This window comes from Salmo salar, chromosome ssa12 (assembly GCF_905237065.1).
Source record: "Salmo salar chromosome ssa12, Ssal_v3.1, whole genome shotgun sequence".
NCBI lineage: Eukaryota > Metazoa > Chordata > Actinopteri > Salmoniformes > Salmonidae > Salmo > Salmo salar.
This window is the reverse complement of record NC_059453.1, coordinates 68924375-68947990: the sequence shown is the minus strand read 5'-3', so window position 1 is coordinate 68947990 and position 23616 is coordinate 68924375. Positions and strand designations below refer to the sequence as shown.

General features: G+C 46.7%; 1 protein-coding gene across 3 annotated transcripts in view; it reads right to left on the bottom strand.

Moving 5' to 3' along the window:
- Positions 1-9666: 9666 nt before the first annotated feature.
- The window catches only part of LOC106565619 (cell division control protein 42 homolog), a 34265-nt gene continuing 20315 nt past the window's right edge, over positions 9667-23616 (bottom strand). For 2 of the 3 annotated variants that reach the window (XM_014132923.2, XM_014132924.2), the window contains exons 3-6: positions 19471-19543; positions 19057-19166; positions 18771-18968; positions 9667-11722 (exon numbers count right to left, since the gene is read on the bottom strand). In XM_014132923.2, coding sequence (XP_013988398.1) covers positions 11633-11722; positions 18771-18968; positions 19057-19166; positions 19471-19543 — 471 coding nt within the window. In that variant the 3' untranslated portion in view covers positions 9667-11632. Of the gene's footprint in view, positions 11723-12618; positions 13580-18770; positions 18969-19056; positions 19167-19470; positions 19544-23616 lie in introns of those variants that run through there. The other variant, XM_045691682.1, reaches the window with a different exon arrangement.

The window sequence follows — 23616 nt, the reverse complement described above, 5'->3', positions numbered from 1 at the left end:
CTCACATCACCTTCCTTAAACTCCATCTAAACTATCTAATGGAGACAACGAGTCTAATTTCAAGGTGGTCTGGAGGCTATTCCATGAGCTGGGGGCATAAAAACTAAAAGCATTTTCCCCAGGTCAGTGGAGACCCGCAGGACCTCCAGAAACCAGACAGTCCAGAGAGCGGTTCTGAAAATTGCTGGATCTTCAATTAAAGGAGAAGAATTTGTTTTACAACCAAATCTCTATTTTTTTATGTAAATGTTGTGTGTGATTTCACATTTTTTGGAAAAAAATGCACCGAAAGCACAAAAAGGAGTATAACATTGAGGATAAAGTTCAAAAACTTCTAAAGACCCGTTTCACTATACTAAGAGCATTGCCGCTTCTAAAAGGAGATATTTGGGTGTTTTTTCGGGGCCCCATACTAGACAACGAGGATGAGGAAAACATGTGAAATCACCAAAAAAGGTGCCTGGGCTCTTCTATAACATACCATTTACATATAAAATAGAGATTTTGTTGTAAAAAAAAGAACGTATCCTTTAATACGTGAGCTGAGGTAGTGGGGGAGTCTCTGAAGAACCGCTTTATATTCAAAAAGCAGCCAATGCTGGGCCCTTCTGGTAGTCAAGAGACTCCCAGCCAACAGAACTATACAAAATGCAGTGATACGTACTAATAGTGTCCCCAGTGATTAAACAGTGCTGAGTGATAGACTGAATCCGAAGGTTTTAAAAACAGAGGCTGCTGCATGCATGTAGATAATACCACCATAATCAAGTACTGGGCGAAGCGTTGCTTGAACAATCTTCCTTCTGCTTTCCAAAGTGAGGCAGGATTTATTTCTAAAATGAAAAAATTAATTCTCTGCTTTTGTCAGTTTGCCAATGTGTGCTTTAAAAAGACAGCTTATCGGCAATCCAAATACCCAAGTACTTATAATGGGTAACTTTCTCACGTTGGGCTCCCTTCAATGTGCAAATACACAGGTTCCCAGGGTCAATATTACAGAACCTAGAGAACATAAACTAAAGCTAAATGATAATTAAACCAAGTTTAACATCAGTTAGCGAGTTTTGAAATGAGTCAAAACCATGCTTAAGGTCATGAAGGGCCTGCTGAACTGAGGGGGCATAAGAGTAAATAACCAATCCTCCACATAGGGGTTTTAAACAGATAGACCAATATTATTTGTAGAAATAGTGAAGAGAATAGGTCCCAAAACCGACCTCTGCAGCACACCTTTCGTAATATTGTGGAAACTAGATCTGATACAGTCAGTAAGCACACATTGGGTCCTGTCCGTTTGTTCTGGAACCAATTGGAAGATCCCTGATCTAGGACTATTTCAGACAACCTTGGAACAAGTAAGAAATGGTCAACCGTATCAAACGCCTTCGACAGGTCAATAAATAATGCAGCACAATGACTTTTATGATCTAAACAACAGAGCATATCATCTAAGACGAGTGTAACCACGGAAACAGTGTGTCCAGTTCTAAAACCAGACTGGTACAGTGCTATGTCCGGGTCTAAAACCAGACTGGTGCAGTGCTATGTCCGGGTCTAAAACCAGACTGGTGCAGTGCTATGTCCGGGTCTAAAACCAGACTGGTACAGTGCTATGTCCGGGTCTAAAACCAGACTGGTACAGTGCTATGTCCGGGTCTAAAACCAGACTGGTACAGTGCTATGTCCGGGTCTAAAACCAGACTGGTGCAGTGCTATGTCCGGGTCTAAAACCAGACTGGTACAGTGCTATGTCCGGGTCTAAAACCAGACTGGTACAGTGCTATGTCCGGGTCTAAAACCAGACTGGTACAGTGCTATGTCCGGGTCTAAAACCAGACTGGTACAGTGCTATGTCCGGGTCTATAACCAGACTGGTACAGTGCTATGTCCGGGTCTAAAACCAGACTGGTGCAGTGCTATGTCCGAGTCTAAAACCAGACTGGTACAGTGCTATGTCCGGGTCTATAACCAGACTGGTACAGTGCTATGTCCGGGTCTAAAACCAGACTGGTACAGTGCTATGTCCGGGTCTATAACCAGACTGGTACAGTGCTATGTCCGGGTCTAAAACCAGACTGGTACAGTGCTATGTCCAGGTCTTAAACCAGATTGGTACAGTGCTATGTCCAGGTCTTAAACCAGATTGGGCTCATTAACAACAGAATGAGAAGTTCAGAAAGATGAGAGTTAGCCAGGGAATCTAACTTGGAAATCGGTAGTTATCCAAGTCAGAAGGATCTCAGCCTTAGTGTGGGGGGAGGACTTGAGCAGTATTCCAGATCTTAGGGATACCCAGAAAAACAAGTGTCAATTAAAAAATATAGGTTAATGATTCTGCCATGTGGGGCAGAAAGCTGCAGCAAAAAGGGATCAAGTGAGTCGACTCAAATGGATTTGTTTACATGATAAATTGTGCAGTATTAGTAATAGCAAGTAGGATTCTGGAAGCAGCAGTTGTGATGTATGTGTAGCATTAATGTGTGCGTGGGGGGGGGCTAAGACAAATAAATGGTATCCTAAATATATACTATTTTAAATTAAATTCTTATATCAATGGGCAAGATACTCTGTCACATCGTGTGCATACACCCTATAGACTTGAGATCTGACAGGATATGACAGGTGACAGGTGTAAGCATATTGGTAATAGTTCCAACTCGCCCTCTGATTGGCTGAGTGGAAGTTTCACCATATTGCATATACCAATCAAATCCTCTTCGATCTCCACAAGTGCATAGGACTCGATTTGGCAATGGGACAGTGGGGTTCTCTCGTTATGGCCTCTCTCCTCTGTGACCAGGAAACCGATAAGTGTTGAGTGTCAATTTGTTAGCAGGCAAATGGAAGAGTGGCCTCCGCTCCTCGATAGCCAACTTTTCTCAATGATACTCATGAATTTACTACCACGTTGAAAAACAATATGCTACTCATTGTTTTATCTATGAATGTCCTGCACGACTAACTTCATTTGTTTTGAGCACTTCAGTTATTTTGGGATCCACCCCTGTAAACGTAATTTGCCTAATGATGCGCGAGTAGAAAGGGAGTGTCTCATTTTAAGTAAGCACTCTCCTCAATTAACTTTGACCTTTTCCAAAAAGAGGCGAGAGGGTATACTTTTTCCTATTGATTCAACTATTACGCAAAACCACTCAAGAGCAGCAACGGGTTACCCATTGTGTGCACGTCAGGTATCTCAATGGGGGTCAGTCAGATGCTGTTCTGCTCTCCATGTTAGGATTCACATCTACACTATATGTACATAAGTATGTGGACACCCAATCAAATTAGTGGATTCGGCCATTTCAGCCACACCCGTTGCTGACAGGTGTATAAAACTTAGCACACAGCCATGCAATCTCAATACACAAACATTGGCAGTAGAATGGCCTTCCTGAAGAGCTCAGTGACTTTCAACGTGGCACCGTCATAGGATGCCACCTTTCCAACAAGTCAGTTCGTCAAATATCAAGTGTAAGTGTGGTTATTGTGAAGTGGAAACATCTAGGAGCAACAACGGCTTAGCCGCGAATCGGTAGAACGGGGCCGCAGAGTGCTGAAGAGCGTAAAAGTCAGTCTTCGGTTGCAACACTCACTACTGAGTTCCAAACTGCCTCTGGAAGCAACATCAGCACAATAACTGTTTGTCGGGAGCTTCATGAAATGGGTCTCCATGGCCGAGCAGCCGCACACAAGCCTAAAATCACCATGCGCAATGCCAAGCATTGGCTGGAGTGGTGTAAAGCTCGCCGCCATTGGACTTTGGAGCAGTGGAAACGTGTTCTCTGGAGCGATGAATCACGCTTCACCATCTGGCAACCCAACGGACGATTCTGGGTTTGGCGGATGACAGGCGCATGCTATCTTCCCCAATGCATAGTGCCAACTGTAAAGTTTGGTGGAGGAGGAATAATGGTCTCGGGTTGTTTTTCATGTTTAGGCCCCTTAGTTCCAGTGAAGGGAAATCTTAACGCTACAGCAAACAATGACATTCTAGACTTTCAACTTTGTGGCAACAGTTTGGGGAAGGCCCTTTACTGTTTCAGCATGACAATGCCCCCGTGCACAAAGCGAGGTCCATACAGAAATGGTTTGACGAGATCGGTGTAAGAATTTGACTGGCCTACCTGACCTCAACCCCATCGAACACCTTTGGGATGAATTGGAATGCCAACAGAGCCACGCCTAATCGCCCAACATCACTAATGCTCTTTTGGTTGAATGGAAGCAAGTCCCCGCAGCAATGTTTCAACTAGAGGTCGACCGATTAATCAGGGCCAATTTCAAGTTTTCATAACAATTGGTAATCGTCATTTTTGGAAACCGATCATGGCCCATTGCACTCCACGAGGAGCCTGCATGGCAGGCTGACTACCTGTTATGTGAGTGCAGCAAGGAGCCAAGGTAAGTTGCTAGCTAGCATTAAACTTATCTTATAAAAAACAAATCAATCTTAACATAATCACTAGTTAACTACACATGGTTGATGATATTACTAGTTTATCTAGCTTGTCCTGCTTTGCATATAATCGATGCGGTGCCTGTTAATTTATCATAGAATCACAGCCTACTTCGGCAAACGGGTGATTTAACAAGCGCATTTGCGAAAAAAGCACTGTTGTTGCACCATAAACATCAACGCCTTTCTTAAAATCAATACACAAGTATATATTTTTAAGCCTGCATATTTAGTTAATATTGTCTGCTAACATGAATTTATTTTAACTAGTGAAATTGTGTCACTTCTCTTGCATTCTGTGCAACAGAGTCAGGGTATATGCAACAGTTTGGGCCGCATGGCTCGTTGCGAACTGTGTGAAGACTATTTCTTCCTAACAAAGACAGCCAACTTCGCCAAACGGGGGATGATTTAACAAAAGCGTATTTGCAAAAAAAACACAATCGTTGCATGAATGTACCTAACCATAAACATCAATGCCTTTCTTAAAATCAATACGCAGAAGTATATATTTTTAAACCCCCCCCCCTCCCCCCCCCAAAAAAGATATAGATGTACTATTGTAAAGTGGTTGTTCCACTGGATATCATAAGGTGAATGCACCAATTTGTAAGTCGCTCTGGATAAGAGCGTCTGCTAAATGACGTAAATGTAAATGTTAAACCTGCATATTTAGTTAAAAGAAATCCAGGTTAGCAGGCAATATTAAACTCTGGAAATTGTGTCACTTCTCTTGCGTTCATTGCACGCAGAGTCAGTCAACCGTTTGGGCCGCCTGGCTCATTGCGAACTAATTTGCCAGAATTTTACGTAATTATGACATCAAATCAAATCAAATCTATTTATATAGCCCTTCGTACATCAGCTGATATCTCAAAGTGCTGTACAGAAACCCAGCCTAAAACCCCAAACAGCAAGCAATGCATGTGAAAGAAGCACGATGGCTAGGAAAAACTCCCTAGGAAAAACTCCCTAGAAAGGCCAAAAACCTAGGAAGAAACCTAGAGAGGAACCAGGCTATGAGGGGTGGCCAGTCCTCTTCTGGCTGTGCAGGGTGGATATTATAACAGAACATGGTCAAGATGTTAAAATGTTCATAAATGACCAGCATGGTCAAATAATAATAATCATAGTAGTTGTCGAGGGTGCAACAAGCACGTCCGGTGAACAGGTGAGGGTTCCATAGCCACAGGCAGAACAGTTGAGACTGGAGCAGCAGCACGGCCAGGTGGACTGGGGACAGCAAGGAGTCATCATACCAGGTAGTCCTGAGGCATGGTCCTAGGGCTCAGGTCCTCCGAGAGAAAGACAGAAAGAGAGAAAGAGAGAATTAGAGAGAGCATATTTAAATTCACACAGGACACCGGATAAGACAAGAGAAATACTCCAGATGTAACAGACTGACCCTAGCCCCCCGACACATAAACTACTGCAGCATAAATACTGGAGGCTGAGACAGGAGGGATCAGAAGACACTGTGGCCCCATCCGATGATACCCCCGGACAGGGCCAAACAGGCAGGATATAACCCCACCCACTTTGCCAAAGCACAGCCGCCACACCGCTAGAGGGATGTCTCCAACCACCAACTTACCGTCCTAAGACAAGGCCGAGTATAGCCCACAACGATCTCCGCCACGGCACAACCCAAGGGGGAGCGCCAACCCAGACAGGAAGACCACGTCAGTGACTCAACCCACTCAAGTGACGCACCCCTCCCATGGACGGCATGGAAGAACACCAGTAAGCCAGTGACTCAGCCCCTGTAAAAGGGTTAGAGGCAGAGAATCCCAGTGGAAAGAGGGGAACCGGCAAGGCAGAGACAGCAAGGGCGGTTCGTTGCTCCAGGCTTTCCGTTCACCTTCACACTCCTGGGCCAGACTATACTTAATCATAGGACCTACTGAAGAGATAAGTCTTCAGTAAAGACTTAAAGGTTGAGACTGAGTCTGCGTCTCTCACATTGGTAGGCAGACCATTCCATAAAAATTGAGCTCTATAGGAGAAAGCCCTACCTCCAGCCGTTTGCTTAGAAATTCTAGGGACAATTAGGAGGCCTGCGTCTTGTGACCGTAGCGTATGAGTAGGTATGTACGGCAGGACCAAATCGGAAAGATAGGTAGGAGCAAGCCCATGTAATGCTTTGTAGGTTAGCAGTAAAACCTTGAAATCAGCCCTTGCCTTAACAGGAGGCCAGTGTAGGGAGGCTAGCACTGGAGTAATATGATCAAACTTTTTGGTTCTAGTCAGGATTCTAGCAGCCGTATTTAGCACCAACTGAAGTTTGTTTAGTGCTTTATCCTGGTAGCCGGAAAGTAGAGCATTGCAGTAGTCCAGCCTAGAAGTAACAAAAGCATGGATACATTTTTCTGCGTCATTTTTGGACAGAAAGTTTCTGATTTTTGCAATGTTACGTAGATGGAAAAAAGCTGTCCTTGAAACAGTCTTGATCTGTTCATCAAAAGAGAGATCAGGGTCCAGAGTAACGCCGAGGTCCTTCACAGTTTTATTTGAGACGACTGTACAACCATCCAGATTAACTGTCAGATTCAACAGAAGATCTCTTTGTTTCTTGAGACCTAGAACAAGCATCTCTGTTTTGTCCGAGTTTAAAAGTAGAAAGTTTGCAGCCATCCACTTCTTTATGTCTGAAACACAGGCTTCTAGCGAGGGCAATTTTGGGGCTTCACCATGTTTCATTGAAATGTACAGCTGTGTGTCGTCCGCATAGCAGTGAAATTTAACATTATGTTTTCGAATGACATCCCCAAGAGGTAAAATATATAGTGAAAACAATAGTGGTCCTAAAACGGAACCTTGAGGAACACCGAAATTTACAATTGATTTGTCAGAGGACAAACCATTCACAGAGACAAACTGATATCTTTCCGACAGATAAGATCTAAACCAGGCCAGAACTTGTCCATGTAGACCAATTTGGGTTTCCAATCTCTCCAAAAGAATGTGGTGATCGATGGTATCAAAAGCGGCACTAAGATCTAGGAGCACGAGGACAGATGCAGAGCCTCGGTCTGACGTCATTAAAAGGTCATTTACCACCTTCACAGGTGCAGTCTCAGTGCTATGATGGGGTCTGAAACCAGACTGAAGTGTTTCGTATACATTGTTTGTCTTCAGGAAGGCAGTGAGTTGCTGTGCAACAGCTTTTTCAATTTTTTTTGAGAGGAATGGAAGATTCGATATAGGCCGATAGTTTTTTATAATTTCTGGGTCAAGATTCGGCTTTTTCAAGAGAGGCTTTATTACTGCCACTTTTAGTGAGCTTGGTACACATCCGGTGGATAGAGAGCCGTTTATTATGTTCAACATAGGAGGGCCAAGCACAGGAAGCAGCTCTTTCAGTAGTTTAGTTGGAATAGGGTCCAGTATGCAGCTTGAGGGTTTGGAGGCCATGATTATTTTCATCATTGTGTCAAGAGATATAGTACTAAAACACTTTAGTATCTCCCTTGATCCTAGGTCCTGGCAGAGTTGTGTAGACTCAGGACAATGGAGCTTTGGAGGAATACCCAGATTTAAAGAGGAGTCCGTAATTTGCTTTCTAATGATCATGAGCTTTTCCTCAAAGAAGTTCATAAATTTATTACTGCTGAAGTGAAAGCCATCCTCCATTTGCGAAGGCTGCTTTTTAGTTAGCTTTGCGACAGTATCAAAAAGAAATTTCGGATTGTTCTTATTTTCCTCAATTAAGTTGGAAAAATAGGATGATCGAGCAGCAGTGAGGGCTCTTCAATACTGCACGGTACTGTCTTTCCAAGCTAGTCGGAAGACATCCAGTTTGGTGTGGCGCCATTTCCGTTCCAATTTTCTGGAAGCTTGCTTCAGAGCTCGTGACATAACATTGAAGGTTGTGCAATGTAACAGGAATATTTAGATTTATGGATGCCACCATTAGATAAAATACAGAACGGTTCCGTATTTCACTGAAAGAATAAACGTTTTGTTTTCGAAATGATAGTTTACGGATTTGACCATATTAATGACCTAAGGCTCGTATTCGTGTGTTTTATATGGTATAATTAAGTCTATGATTTGATATAGCAGTCTGACTGAGCGGTGGTAGGCAGCAGCAGGCTCGTAAGCATTCATTCAAACAGCACTTTCGTGCGTTTTGCCAGCAGCTCTTCGCTGTGCTTCAAGCATTAAGCTGTTTATGACGTCAAGCCTATCAACTCCCGAGATTAGGCTGGTGTAACCGATGTGAAATTGCTAGCTAGTTAACGGGGTGCGGGCTAATATCGTTTAAATCGGTGACGTCACTCGCTCTGAGACTTGGAGTAGTTGTTCCCCTTGCTCTGCAAAGGCCGCGGCAATTGTAGAGTGATGGGTAACAATGCTTCGAGGGTGGCTGTTGTCGATGTGTTCCCGGTTCGAGCCCAGGTAGGAGCGAGGAGAGGGACGGAAGCTATACTGTTACACTGGCAATACTGAAGTGCCTATAAGAACATCCAATAGTCAAAGGTATATGAAATACAAATGGTATAGAGAGAAATAGTCCTATAATTCCTATAATAACTACAACCTAAAACTTCTTACCTGGGAATATTGAAGACTCATGTTAAAAGGAACCACCAGCTTTCATATGTTCTCATGTTCTGAGCAAGGCACTTAAACGTTAGCTTTCTTACATGGCACATATTGCACTTTTACTTTCTTCTCCAACACTTCGTTTTTGCATTATTTAAACCAAATTGAACATGTTTCATTACTTATGAGACTAAATTGATTTTATTGATGTATTATATTAAGTAAAATAAGTGTTCTTTCAGTATTGTTGTAATTGTCATTATTAGAAATATACATACGTTTCTTTAATACATTTTGTAAATGTATTTATTAATACTATGATTTTTTATTTATGTAATAAAAATAAAAAAATAAAATAAAAAAAATAAAAAAAAATCGGCAGCGTTTTTTTGGTCCTCCAATAATCGGTATCAGCGTTGAAAAATCATAAATCGGTCGACCTCTAGTTCCAACATCTAGTGGACAGCCTTCCCAGAAGAGTGGAGGCTGTTATAGCAGCAAAGGGGGACCAACTCCATATTAATGCCCATGATTTTGGAATGAGATGTTTGACAAGCAGGTGTCCACATACTTTTGGTCATGTAGTGCATTTGTCCCTTGAGCACCACCTCATAATTCGGTAAACTGCCTGATAAATAAGAACGGACAATAAAAAGGAGTAAAGGCAATTAAGGTATAAGTTTAATATTTGTTTCAAAGAATGCATATACAAAGAACGGAGACGTAAGACAAAGCATTTGGTTTCGCACCAAAACAACAACAGTTATAATAACAATAACTTGGTCTGGATGTCAACCCAACCTCGGAGCCACCAGTGTCAACCAACCAATCACAATCCAGGTTTGACAGACATTTTCTCTGTCATTGGAGGTCATTGGTGTTTGTAGCTGGTGTGTCAGAGTTCAGCTGAGTTCCGGACCCTAAATGTAAAAGGATAGGAAGTAACCTTTTTCAAATTAAAATAAAAAAAATAAAACAGATTTTGGTAAAAACATCTGGAGCCTACATTGACGCATGTGCCAGCTTACATTATTATTAAATCTGTTAACCTATGATCGCAGAGGAGACCAGGGGCTTACCTACAGGCATTACCACAACGTTACCACCATAGAATTACAAGTAATAGAACCAACACAGTCCCTCATACCACAGATTTTTTAGGAGGTACACCTAGCATGGCGGCACAATAGCATTGCCATTGCAGCATGACAATATGGAACACTGAGAAAGGCACACAATTCTTGTGTCACAGAATACTGATGCTATAAGCATCAATTCATTAACAATCCAAATGGGACAAAATATGGCCACGGTGTACACACAACAGAACGTTGCTTAGAACAAGTCAGCTTCACTAATAGTTCCATGGTTACCATAACGTTGAGACAATGTTCAGCTAACTCTCCCTTGGTCCCTGGCAACCACTTCTTCTGCTAACACTGTTTAAGTTCCCTGCTTCAAAAGGCCAATTCCTGCATCAAGACCCATCGCGACAGGATGCCTTTAGTTGTTCAGTAATGCCAGTCCCTAGTCCACTCTAACCTCTTCCCCTACAGTACAGTTCTGAAAGGATTGGATCAGTTTAAGCAGTATGGCCATAAAGTTTCCCCATCTACTTGATTTGGATTTACTAAAGAGCCCAGGTGGTAGGGGCTGATTTGGGATTGATCATTAAAATGGCAGACTGTTCTGTCACTTGGAAGGGAGGGGCGACGTTGGCAAAGAACACAAATTAAAAATGGCTACTTTGCTTCATCAGGTGGTGTTGGAGGTGGAGCAGTGGGATTGGGCGCTTGATGTGCTCGACAAGAGGGGTGGAGCTTAATAATACAGCAGCGTGTCAAGCTGTCACTCAGGCAGCCATTTCATTTGGAGGCGGAGCATAGGTCTATCAGAAGTACAGAGGAACTAGGTGGCTCAGAGCCAAATCAACAAAGACAGTATAAATGTCATACTTTAAATCAGCCTGCTACCCCATCACCAATGAGCGGTTATGACACCTTGACAGCTTACGTCAACCCTACAACATTCTATGTCACCTGTATGACAGCCTGTGTTATTTAACCACCTGGAAGGTTCAAACCCTTTGGAGAGTAAAAGGGGGCATGTTTTGGCCTTCTCCTTGAGTGCAGGGCTGAATCTCAATAGACTATAGTTACTGCCTCTCCTTGTCTCCTTCCCTTTCATCTTCACTGATATTTAAAGCCAATGCCCAGTAGGCATCCATCATATTCCTTTCCCTAACTATTTACTTGGAGACCAGTGTAAAGAAAGGGAAACAAATGAGAAATCCACTTGAGCCTACTGAGATGCACCCGTCTCTCTCTGTCCTTCATCTGAAGACTCTGACTGTTGTAACTGGAATGGGAGTGTGGCCAGGGTAGTCACGGTTACAAGCTGGGTTAGGTTCTCTTCTGTGCCTTTCTTCCCGTTGGTCCGCTGGGTGAACACAGGGATGGATCAACTCATCGCTCCTTATTGCAGAGTCTAATCTGAAACTTTTGTTTGTTTCTATACTTCGCTTCAGAGTACATGGCTGTCAATCAGCCTTAGCAGAGCAAGGGAGGAGGGGATGGGGGGGGTGAAGGGGGAGGGTGTACATGTGTGTGTGAGGGTTGGGGTCATTCATAGCAGCACACATTTGCGTTTCTTCTTGGGCTCGGGAGGCTCCAGCGCAGCCAGTATCGCCTCATCAAACACATTCTTTAGGCCTTTCTGTGGATAAAAACAAACACACAGGCTCAACAAAGGGGCAACACACACACACACACACACACACACACACACACACACAGGCTCAACGAAGGGCATTCAACTTAATACAACACAAAGGGGTCAAAAGATCAAGTGCAAACTAAAACAGCATTAGACATAAAAGGAAATAAAAACTCAGGATACTTCATCCTCATAGAGAGGGCTGGAAATGAACAAAGACAGCTGGGGATATTATCAACCAAGGAAAATAGTAATACTACCTGCATTGATTCATGTCAAAGTGAAGTCGGATCGGGCAGTGAGCGTTCAAAACAAAGGCCGGGGAAACAAGAAAGTGGAGGTACGAGAGGACATGGGCTCAGAGAGACACACACACACACACACACACACACACACACACACACACACACACACACACACACACACACAGGGCCCAAGGGAATTCAAGTATAAACAACCATACCAGTCAGAGCACTAAAATCAAAAGGTGTTGAGAAACACATACAGGTTTACCCTGATCACTAAAGCCCCTACTGTTAGCCAGAACTTCCCATGGCGTCTGCAGATCAACATGTAATTAGTCAGAGCAGCCCGTTTCTGCTCTCCTTATTGTTGTTAGAGCAGCTTAGGATTGGAAGGAATGCCTTGGGCCATATCATGTGAGTCCTACAATACAGTTTTATGAGCAGAGCAAGAACCCCATGTTTCCCTCTGTTCAGGGAAACTCTAGAAACCCTATAGAAAACCTATGGCAAGACTCATATTTGACCCAGAGTTTAGGCTCTATATCATACTGGTCTAGGAGGCTGTGCGGCCAGACGACCAAGCACTACTGAGCTGCTATCCAGCTGTCCCCGTAGATAGAGGAAGGAAAGGAGAGGCAGAGGAAAAGGATAGCAATTTTAGTAGTCCTTTATTCATTCATTTCACAAATAATTCCACACAATTATATTAGCTTTTTAATCTTTTTAAACTCCCAAGACGGCTGGATATGAACTGCAGCAATGGAACATTACAGAGTAGAACAGAAAGAGAGTTTGGACCCCGTGATGCTGCTCCTGGGTTCCAGCTCTAATTCATTAAAGTTCAACGCTCTGTCATCAGTCCACACTGCCCAAAAGGTGCCAACATGGCTTCCGTGACATCATCTAATAGCACTGGTGTGCTTTTCAGTTGAAACCAGGATGGCCAAACTCTCCATCTGTGGCTCTGGCACTTGACAGCCCTAAATGTCACCACGGTCACACCTCAGTCTTGTCATACACCAGCAGTAGTACAAAAAAATACATCAACATTAGGAATCATGGCGGCTCGTAGAATTGGTGCTTAAATCACAATGCTGTGGAGTCAAGTAAATCAGACACTCCCTTAACTCTGGACTCTCCAAACAATACCATAACAGGAGGACAAACACTAACCAAAGAAGAAGACATGGGCCGTGTCTCAAATCACATCCTAATTCCCACAAAGTACACTACTTGGTCCACTATGGGTTATAGGGTGTCATTTGAGATTTGCCCTGAGAGGATAAGTGATGTGATTAACCAAACCCAATGTCAGCATTGTTAAATCTGAGAAAACCCAAGAGCAACAGACACAGTCCTTCAGGCACAGTAAGGCCATGAGGACAACAAACAAAAAGGGGAGGGAAGGAAGAGTCATGGCACACTCAATATTAAGTAACACTGTGGTAAAGGGGAAGTGGATACAGGGGATAGCTTTAAGAGTTTAAACTAAAAGTAAGCAGCAGACAAGGAGAGAAAGACATTAGAATATACAGCACTTCCTCTTTCTTTGCGTCTCTGGTGGCTCTAGGGCGGCTAGGATAGCTTCATCAAATACATTCTTCAGCCCTCGCTATAACGACAAAGGGGAGGGGAGAAAACGACAACAGTTAGCACAGCAAACAGAGAGAGAAAAAGGGTTGAGATGAGCAGAGAGAAGAAAATAGGATAGGGAATGAGGGAGTGGAAAAGGGAGAAAAAGAGAAGGGGAAGTAGAGGCAAGAACAAATTGAGGGGAAAATACAGAGGGAGAGGGTAGAAAGAGAAAGAGTGAGTGCAACATTGTGTAGAAAATCTAAGAACAGAGCACAAGGAGACTAAAGAGGACTGGAAGATAGCTAATGTTTTACAGTAGATCTAAAGTTGGTAGAGGAGATGAGGAAGCCTCTAGACTATGGAGATGCTGCCCTGCGAGATCGGAGCTGAAGCTTCCCTGACCCACAGATCTAGGATCAAATGACCCTACACCCCTGTCCCAACCTTCACTATCAGGAGCAAAGAACATCTGGCCCAGGACGGGTGGTTAGGCGCAACATCTGACTGGCAGGCAGAACAGTCACACAGGAAACAGGATATTGCATCAGCAGCTCTTACGGCAGGGGAAGCTGGTCTAGAGAGAGGAAGGACGGGGGCAGGACGCCAGGGCAGCGCAGGAGAGGAAGAGACAAGATGGGGTTGGGAAGGGAGACCTAAACTTGGCCACAGTTTAGATCCACTAGGGCCCATTGTTTCCGTTACAGTAAAGTAACACCGTAGGGCACAAGATGGCCGTATGAGAGGGAGGTGATCGCTGTACTCCTTCAGTTTTCCCATCTCTTATGACTGTGGTCGGCAACAGGCCAGATTTATGTTTTTGGTCAAAATTGACCGTAAAATCACCAGGAATTCAGCTAAAAAAGTATGTAATTCTGTTCCCAAGTATTCCCACGAATTAAAAAGAGATGTGATCGTGTCTCAATGTAATGAAGGTATGACAGGTATGTTTGGCTTAGTTGTGGTCAATTTGCAGTTCACAAATTATAATTATATTTCAACCCCCAACCATCCGCTCCGACAAGTTGCCTACCCCTGTTATGAGCTCAACGGAATGATAACAAGGACTATATTTCTCCATCTAAATGGCAGCCTGTTAATATACGATTGTTTGCCAATACAATGTTTTACTGCCAAGAGTTGGACGTTGGTTGTTTGTGCAGCTCAAGAAGACCACTGCACAACAGGCTGATGGAAAATTGGGTGTTTTAATCGATGTCGACAACCAACTTCAGACAAAAAGAAATGTCTGAAAGTAAAAATATTGCACCTTACTGAATGTGGCCAACTGATAAGACTGCTGACAGCAGCTGCACTACTTAGAACAAGACTAGGCCATATGTGTGGATCTACAGAGTAAGAGTACCTATTAAGCCAACCAGAACCTTTTGTTGAGACATTTAACATATACTGCCCTAATTTTTGTAAGATAAGTTGATATAAAATTAAAGATTAACCGCGTGAAATTTTATGACTTTACTTTAAAAAAAATGTTATATAAGACAAACATATTTGATCAAATCAGTCAAAATTCCAGACTGGGCTGAATGGGTTCCGAGTGTATCCTTTAAACCCATGAGTGTTCCAAATGAGCCCACCTCTTAAATGATCCAATTCATTTCCAGTCGTTCAAATACCACGGCTGCCAGCCTAGTGGTAAGAGCGTTGGACTAATAACCGAAAGGTCGCAAGTTCAAATCTCCGAGCTGACAGGGTACAAATCTGTCATTCTGCCCTCTGAACAAGGCAGTTAACCCACTGTTCCTAGGCCGTCATTGTAAATAAGAATTTGTTCTTAACTGACTTGCCTAGTTAAATAAAGGTATATAAAATTAAAAAAATCTGAAATCAGGGCTACAAACAACCAGTTTACAAATCAAATTAGATTTTAACAACTTTAGGCAAGATCAGTATAAACAGATCATTTCTACTCAATGTGGACTTAGGGGTTTTGTTCTTGCCAACAAGTACACACCTGATTAAACTAATCAGACTTCAAGCAAGACATGATTAGTTGAATCAGGTGTGTTATGGCCTGGTTAGAACACAACCCTGCACCCACACTGGTCCTCTGTGGATAGGAAGCCATGGTCTGGTTAGAACACAACCCTGCACCCACACTGGTCCTCTGTGGATAGGAAGCCATGGTCTGGTTAGAACACAACCCTGCACCCACACTGGTCCTCTGTGGATAGGAAGCCATGGTCTGGTTAGAACACAACCCTGCACCCACACTGGTCCTCTGTGGATAGGAAGCCATGGTCTGGTTAGAACACAACCCTGCACCCACACTGGTCCTCTGTGGATAAGAAGCCATGGTCTGGTTAGAACACAACCCTGCACCCACACTGGTCCTCTGTGGATAGGAAGCCATGGTCTGGTTAGAACACAACCCTGCACCCACACTGGTCCTCTGTGGATAGGAAGCCATGGTCTGGTTAGAACACAACCCTGCACCCACACTGGTCCTCTGTGGATAGGAAGCCATGGTCCGGTTAGAACACAACCCTGCACCCACACTGGTCCTCTGTGGATAAGAAGCCATGGTCTGGTTAGAACACAACCCTGCACCCACACTGGTCCTCCGTGGATAAGAAGCCATGGTCTGGTTAGAACACAACCCTGCACCCACACTGGTCCTCTGTGGATAAGAAGCCATGGTCTGGTTAGAACACAACCCTGCACCCACACTGGTCCTCCGTGGATAAGAAGCCATGGTCTGGTTAGAACACAACCCTGCACCCACACTGGTCCTCTGTGGATAGGAAGCCATGGTCTGGTTAGAACACAACCCTGCACCCACACTGGTCCTCTGTGGATAGGAAGCCATGGTCTGGTTAGAACACAACCCTGCACCCACACTGGTCCTCCGTGGATAAGAAGCCATGGTCTGGTTAGAACACAACCCTGCACCCACACTGGTCCTCTGTGGATAGGAAGCCATGGTCTGGTTAGAACACAACCCTGCACCCACACTGGTCCTCCGTGGATAGGAAGCCATGGTCTGGTTAGAACACAACCCTGCACCCACACTGGTCCTCTGTGGATAGGAAGCCATGGTCTGGTTAGAACACAACCCTGCACTCACACTGGTCCTCTGTGGATAGGAAGCCATGGTCTGGTTAGAACACAACCCTGCACCCACACTGGTCCTCTGTGGATAGGAAGCCATGGTCTGGTTAGAACACAACCCTGCACCCACACTGGTCCTCTGTGGATAAGAAGCCATGGTCTGGTTAGAACACAACCCTGCACCCACACTGGTCCTCCGTGGATAAGAAGCCATGGTCTGGTTAGAACACAACCCTGCACCCACACTGGTCCTCTGTGGATAGGAAGCCATGGTCTGGTTAGAACACAACCCTGCACTCACACTGGTCCTCTGTGGATAGGAAGCCATGGTCTGGTTAGAACACAACCCTGCACCCACACTGGTCCTCTGTGGATAGTAAGCCATGGTCTGGTTAGAACACAACCCTGCACCCACACTGGTCCTCCGTGGATAAGAAGCCATGCAACATTCATTGAATTATCTGAACGCTGATTCACATTTGCTGTTATTATTGTTAATTAGTTCAACTTGTCTTCCTAAAGCCTGTCTGAAACAGTTTCAAATCTCCCTCTACTGCGCATTAAAAAGGTACAGGTGGTGGACCAAAAAAAAACGGTCAGGTGGATGAATGAAAGACAATATGACAATGCCCCCACCCAAACGTGCCCCCACCCAAACGTCTTCTTGTCCCTCATTTGTCCACCACTTGGAGGTATTCTAGCCCTGATATCCCACAAAAGTCTTGGACTGCAGAGGTTTCTAAATCTGAACAAAAAAAACATTTATGCTCATTGAATATTAGAGAAACACACTACCCCATGTTTCAATGCATACTGGGCTTAACTGGCGCATTCTGGGCTTAACTGGCGCATTCTGGGCTTAACTGGCGCATTCTGGGCTTAACTGGCGCATTCTGGGCTTAACTGGCGCATTCTGGGCTTAACTGGCGCATTCTGGGCTTAACTGGCGCATTCTGGGCTTAACTGGCGCATACTGGGCTTAATTGGCACAGTGATTTATGGTGAAAAAGACAATAGCAAAGTCTACTCATAAAATATTTGGAAACCAATGGTTTGGGGTATAAATATACACTATAGTTTACAATATTATGCAAAGTTAGTATTGATCATATTTAACAATATTGCTTTATAGTCATTTACATTCTGTATAGAAGGGGTTCTTTTTGTGCTCCTGTAACCTTTAAGCACACCTGAGAAATGCTGTTTTTGTAAATTTCACATTTATGTATAACAATGCAGGGTTAATTTAACCGTAAAATACGACAAAACGCATTTAAAGATGTAAGCTGTGAATGCCTGAAATCTATTACCTTGCTGTAGTTCAAGTTGCTACTGTGTAACTGACATACAGGCACGACCGCTAGCAATTAAAAGCCATATTTTCAAATGGTAAGAAATAGTCATGAAATATACTATCATATCAATACATAAGCACATTCATCTCCTAATTTTATATATGAAGTACGGTCACTTATTGGAGAAGCTATTAACCATTTCTGAAAAACAATGTGCTTATCTGACAGGAGCCTAAAAAACACTTTACAGCTTTGAAACTGGCCACTAGTGGGAACTCAACAGTCAAATGTATAATAAAACATAAGATTGGCTAAGAATAAAAGTTGATCGATATAACCAGATGAATTAGTTGAAACAAACATTTTATTTCAATCCACAGATGGAGGTGGGCTTAATAGGTACTTACTCTACTGACGCAAATACAATATGCATATTGACATATAGAAGTATACTGCTACTGTAGTGATTCACGGGGAACAGCCAGACCGGGCACCAGACTGGGCACCAGACACGTTGTGGCTTCAGGAACTAGTACCTCCTGTCATAAAGGTCACGATACAACAACACGCAGCCAGTCTGTGGACCAAAACTCTGCATGTACCCTTCTCCATCCACTTTCTTGTTTCTTTGAGCCGTGACAGATATGTAGCATTGAAACAAAACTTCAGTTGACCAGAGACAAGAGAGAAAACTTAGCTGCAAGTGTCCTGTGTGATTTCAGGATTGTGAAGATGTGTGGGAGTGACTCAGGCTGATGTTCTAACGTGTTTGTGGAAGGGACTTGCATGTGCTAGGCTGGGGGCGTGTAGCACGGGTCTCTTCGCTCATACATGCGTGGGGATTGCGTGTGTGTGTGGTCTTACCTGCGTGAGGGCTGAGCACTCCACATATTTGACGGCCTTGAGGTCTTTGGCCAGTTTCTCTGCCGTCTCAAGAGTGATGGGCTTCTGCTTGTTCTTGGCCAGCTTCTCTATGGTGGACGGGTCGTCTCGCAGATCAATCTGAGTCCCCACCAACAGGAACGGGGTCTTTGGACAGTGGTGGGTGATCTCTGGAACCCACTGGAACACACGGGTTAGAGTGAGTGACACGGGGAGGAGAGACCGGAAGAGAGGCAGCAGCAGAAGATGGGAGGAAGAGAAGGCCAACCTTTTCTTTGACATTTTCGAAGGAGGAGGGGGATACGACGGAGAAACAGACGAGGAAGACATCTGTCTGGGGATAACTCAGAGGTCGTAACCTGTCGTAGTCCTCCTGACCTGGGGGGAGAGAGAGAACACACAACGTTAGCCTACACACACACACACACCTGGAACACATGGGTTACAACCTTTGTTAGGTACACTCTAAACATGCACTTCCATGTATACACCGACACACACTAAGGGACATTGGCATCAGCATTCAGGCCATCCAGAGAAGGTAGGGTGTGTCTTTAATCAGACTGAGGCAGAGCCAAAACTCCCCACTTTATAGAGATCAGGACACACCCTAGTCTAAAACAGCAAGGACACACATTTTAAATAGTTTATTTGAATCCACAATTCACAGTGGAGACTGTACCTGCAGTGTCAAACAAGCCCAGGGTGTAAGGCTCCCCTCCTATCATTACAGTTACAGCATAGTTGTCAAACACCTGCAACACACAGAGACACATGAGAGACGGAGGCACGAGAGAGAGAGAGAGAGAGAGAGAGACGGAGGCACGAGAGAGAGAGAGACGGAGGCACGAGAGAGAGAGAGAGAGGCAGAGAGAGAGAGAGAGAGAGGCACGAGAGAGAGAGAGAGACGGAGGCACGAGAGAGAGAGACGGAGGCACGAGAGAGAGACGGAGAGGCACGAGAGAGAGACGGAGGCACGAGAGAGAGAGAGAGAGAGACGGAGGCACGAGAGAGAGAGAGACGGAGGCACGAGAGAGAGAGAGAGACGGAGGAGGCACGAGAGAGCGAGAGAGACGCCAGAGAGAGAGAGACGGAGGCACGAGAGAGAGAGAGAGAGACGGAGGCACGAGAGAGAGAGAGAGAGAGACGGAGGCACGAGAGAGAGAGAGAGAGAGACGGAGGCACGAGAGAGAGAGAGAGAGAGAGACGGAGGCACGAGAGAGAGAGAGAGACGGAGGCACGAGAGAGAGAGAGAGACGGAGGCACGAGAGAGAGAGAGAGACGGAGGCACGAGAGAGAGAGAGAGAACGGAGGCACGAGAGAGAGAGAGAGACGGAGGAGGCACGAGAGAGAGACGGAGGAGGCACGAGAGAGAGCGAGAGAGACGGAGGCACGAGAGAGAGAGAGAGACGGAGGAGGCACGAGAGAGAGCGAGAGAGAGGGAGGCACGAGAGAGAGAGAGAGGGAGGCACGAGAGAGAGAGAGAGACGGAGGAGGCACGAGAGAGAGAGAGAGAGAGACGGAGGCACGAGAGAGAGAGAGAGGGACGGAGGCACGAGAGAGAGAGAGAGGGACGGAGGCACGAGAGAGAGAGAGAGACGGAGGCACGAGAGAGAGAGAGAGGACGGAGGCCCGAGAGAGAGAGAGAGACGGAGGCCCGAGAGAGAGAGAGAGACGGAGGCCCGAGAGAGAGAGAGAGACGGAGGCCCGAGAGAGAGAGAGAGACGGAGGCACGAGAGAGAGAGAGAGAACGGAGGCACGAGAGAGAGAGAGAGAGACGGAGGCACGAGAGAGAGAGAGACGGAGGCACGAGAGAGAGACGAGAGGCACGAGAGAGAGAGAGAGACGGAGGCACGAGAGAGAGAGAGAGAGACGGAGGCACGAGAGAGAGAGAGAGACGGAGGCACGAGAGAGAGCGAGAGAGACGGAGGCACGAGAGAGAGAGAGAGAGGGAGGCACGAGAGAGAGCGAGAGACGGGAGGCACGAGAGAGAGAGAGAGAGACGGAGGCACGAGAGAGAGAGAGAGACGGAGGCACGAGAGAGAGAGAGAGAGACGGAGGCACGAGAGAGAGAGAGAGAGACGGAGGCACGAGAGAGAGAGAGAGACGGAGGCACGAGAGAGAGAGAGAGACGGAGGCACGAGAGAGAGAGAGAGACGGAGGCACGAAAGAGAGAGAGAGACGGAGGCACGAGAGAGAGAGAGAGAGAGAGGAGGCACGAGAGAGAGAGAGAGAGACGGAGGAGGCACGAGAGAGAGAGAGAGAGACGGAGGAGGCACGAGAGAGAGAGAGAGAGAGACGGAGGAGGCACGAGAGAGAGAGAGAGAGAACGGAGGAGGCACGAGAGAGAGAGAGAGAGACGGAGGAGGCACGAGAGAGAGAGAGAGAGACGGAGGAGGCACGAGAGAGAGAGAGAGAGAGACGGAGGAGGCACGAGAGAGAGAGAGAGAGAGAGGGAGGAGGCACGAGAGAGAGAGAGAGAGAGAACGGAGGAGGCACGAGAGAGAGAGAGAGAGACGGAGGAGGCACGAGAGAGAGAGAGAGACGGAGGAGGCACGAGAGAGAGAGAGAGAGACGGAGGAGGCACGAGAGAGAGAGAGAGAGACGGAGGAGGCACGAGAGAGAGAGACGGAGGAGGCACGAGAGAGAGAGAGACGGAGGAGGCACGAGAGAGAGAGAGAGACGGAGGAGGCACGAGAGAGAGAGAGAGACGGAGGAGGCACGAGAGAGAGAGAGAGAGACGGAGGAGGCACGAGAGAGAGAGAGAGAGACGGAGGCACGAGAGAGAGAGAGAGACGGAGGCACGAGAGAGAGAGAGAGAGACGGAGGAGGCACGAGAGAGAGAGAGACGGAGGAGGCACGAGAGAGAGAGAGAGACGAGAGGAGAGCACGAGAGAGAGAGAGACGGAGGCACGAGAGAGAGAGAGAGGACGGAGGCACGAGAGAGAGAGAGAGACGGAGGCACGAGAGAGAGAGAGACGGAGGCACGAGAGAGAGAGAAGACGGAGGCACGAGAGAGAGAGAGAGACGGAGGCACGAGAGAGAGAGAGACGGAGGCACGAGAGAGAGAGAGAACGGAGGCACGAGAGAGAGAGAGAGACGGAGGCACGAGAGAGAGAGAGACGGAGGCACGCGAGAGAGAGAGAGACGGAGGCACGAGAGAGAGAGAGAGACGGAGGCACGAGAGAGAGAGAGAGAGACGGAGGCACGAGAGAGAGAGAGAGGACGGAGGCACGAGAGAGAGAGAGAGAGACGGAGGCACGAGAGAGAGAGAGAGAGACGGAGGCACGAGAGAGAGAGAGAGAGAACGGAGGCACGAGAGAGAGAGAGACGGAGGCACGAGAGAGAGAGAGAGACGGAGGCACGAGAGAGAGAGAGAGACGGAGGAGGCACGAGAGAGAGCGAGAGAGACGGAGGCACGAGAGAGAGCGAGAGAGACGGAGGCACGAGAGAGAGAGAGAGAGAGGGAGGCACGAGAGAGAGAGAGAGAGGAGGCACGAGAGAGAGAGAGAGGGAGGCACGAGAGAGAGAGAGAGGAGGCACGAGAGAGAGAGAGAGCCGAGAGAGAGAGAGAGACGGAGGCCCGAGAGAGAGAGAGAGAGCGGAGGCACGAGAGAGAGAGAGAGAGAGACGGAGGCCCGAGAGAGAGAGAGAGACGGAGGCACGAGAGAGAGAGAGAGAGAGACGGAGGCACGAGAGAGAGAGAGAGAGAACGGAGACACGAGAGAGAGACGGAGGCACGAGAGAGAGAGAGAGACGGAGGCACGAGAGAGAGCGAGAGAGACGGAGGCACGAGAGAGAGAGAGAGACGGAGGAGGCACGAGAGAGAGAGAGAGAGACGGAGGCACGAGAGAGAGCGAGAGAGAGGGAGGCACGAGAGAGAGAGAGAGAGGAGGCACGAGAGAGAGAGAGAGCGGAGGCACGAGAGAGAGAGAGAGGGGAGGCACGAGAGAGAGAGAGAGGACGGAGGCCCGAGAGAGAGAGAGAGGGACGGAGGCCCGAGAGAGAGAGAGAGAGACGGAGGCACGAGAGAGAGAGAGAGACGGAGGCACGAGAGAGAGAGAGAAGACGGAGGCACGAGAGAGAGAGAGAGACGGAGGAGCACGAGAGAGAGAGAGACGGAGGCACGAGAGAGAGAGAGAGAACGGAGGAGGCACGAGAGAGAGAGAGAGAGACGGAGGAGGCACGAGAGAGAGAGAGAGAGACGGAGGAGGCACGAGAGAGAGAGAGAGAGACGGAGGAGGCACGAGAGAGAGAGAGAGAGAGACGGAGGAGGCACGAGAGAGAGAGAGAGACGGAGGAGGCACGAGAGAGAGAGAGAGAGAGACGGAGGAGGCACGAGAGAGAGAGAGAGAGACGGAGGAGGCACGAGAGAGAGAGAGAGAGACGGAGGAGGCACGAGAGAGAGAGAGAGAGACGGAGGAGGCACGAGAGAGAGAGAGAGAGAGAGACGGAGGAGGCACGAGAGAGAGAGAGAGAGACGGAGGAGGCACGAGAGAGAGAGAGAGAGACGGAGGAGGCACGAGAGAGAGAGAGAGAGACGGAGGAGGCACGAGAGAGAGAGAGAGACGAGGAGGCACGAGAGAGAGAGAGAGACGGAGGAGGCACGAGAGAGAGAGAGAGAGACGGAGGAGGCACGAGAGAGAGAGAGAGACGAGAGCACAGAGGCACGAGAGAGAGAGAGAGAGACGGAGGCACGAGAGAGAGAGAGACGGAGGCACGAGAGAGAGAGAGACGGAGGCACGAGAGAGAGAGAGAGACGGAGGCACGAGAGAGAGAGAGACGGAGGCACGAGAGAGAGAGAGAGACGGAGGCACGAGAGAGAGAG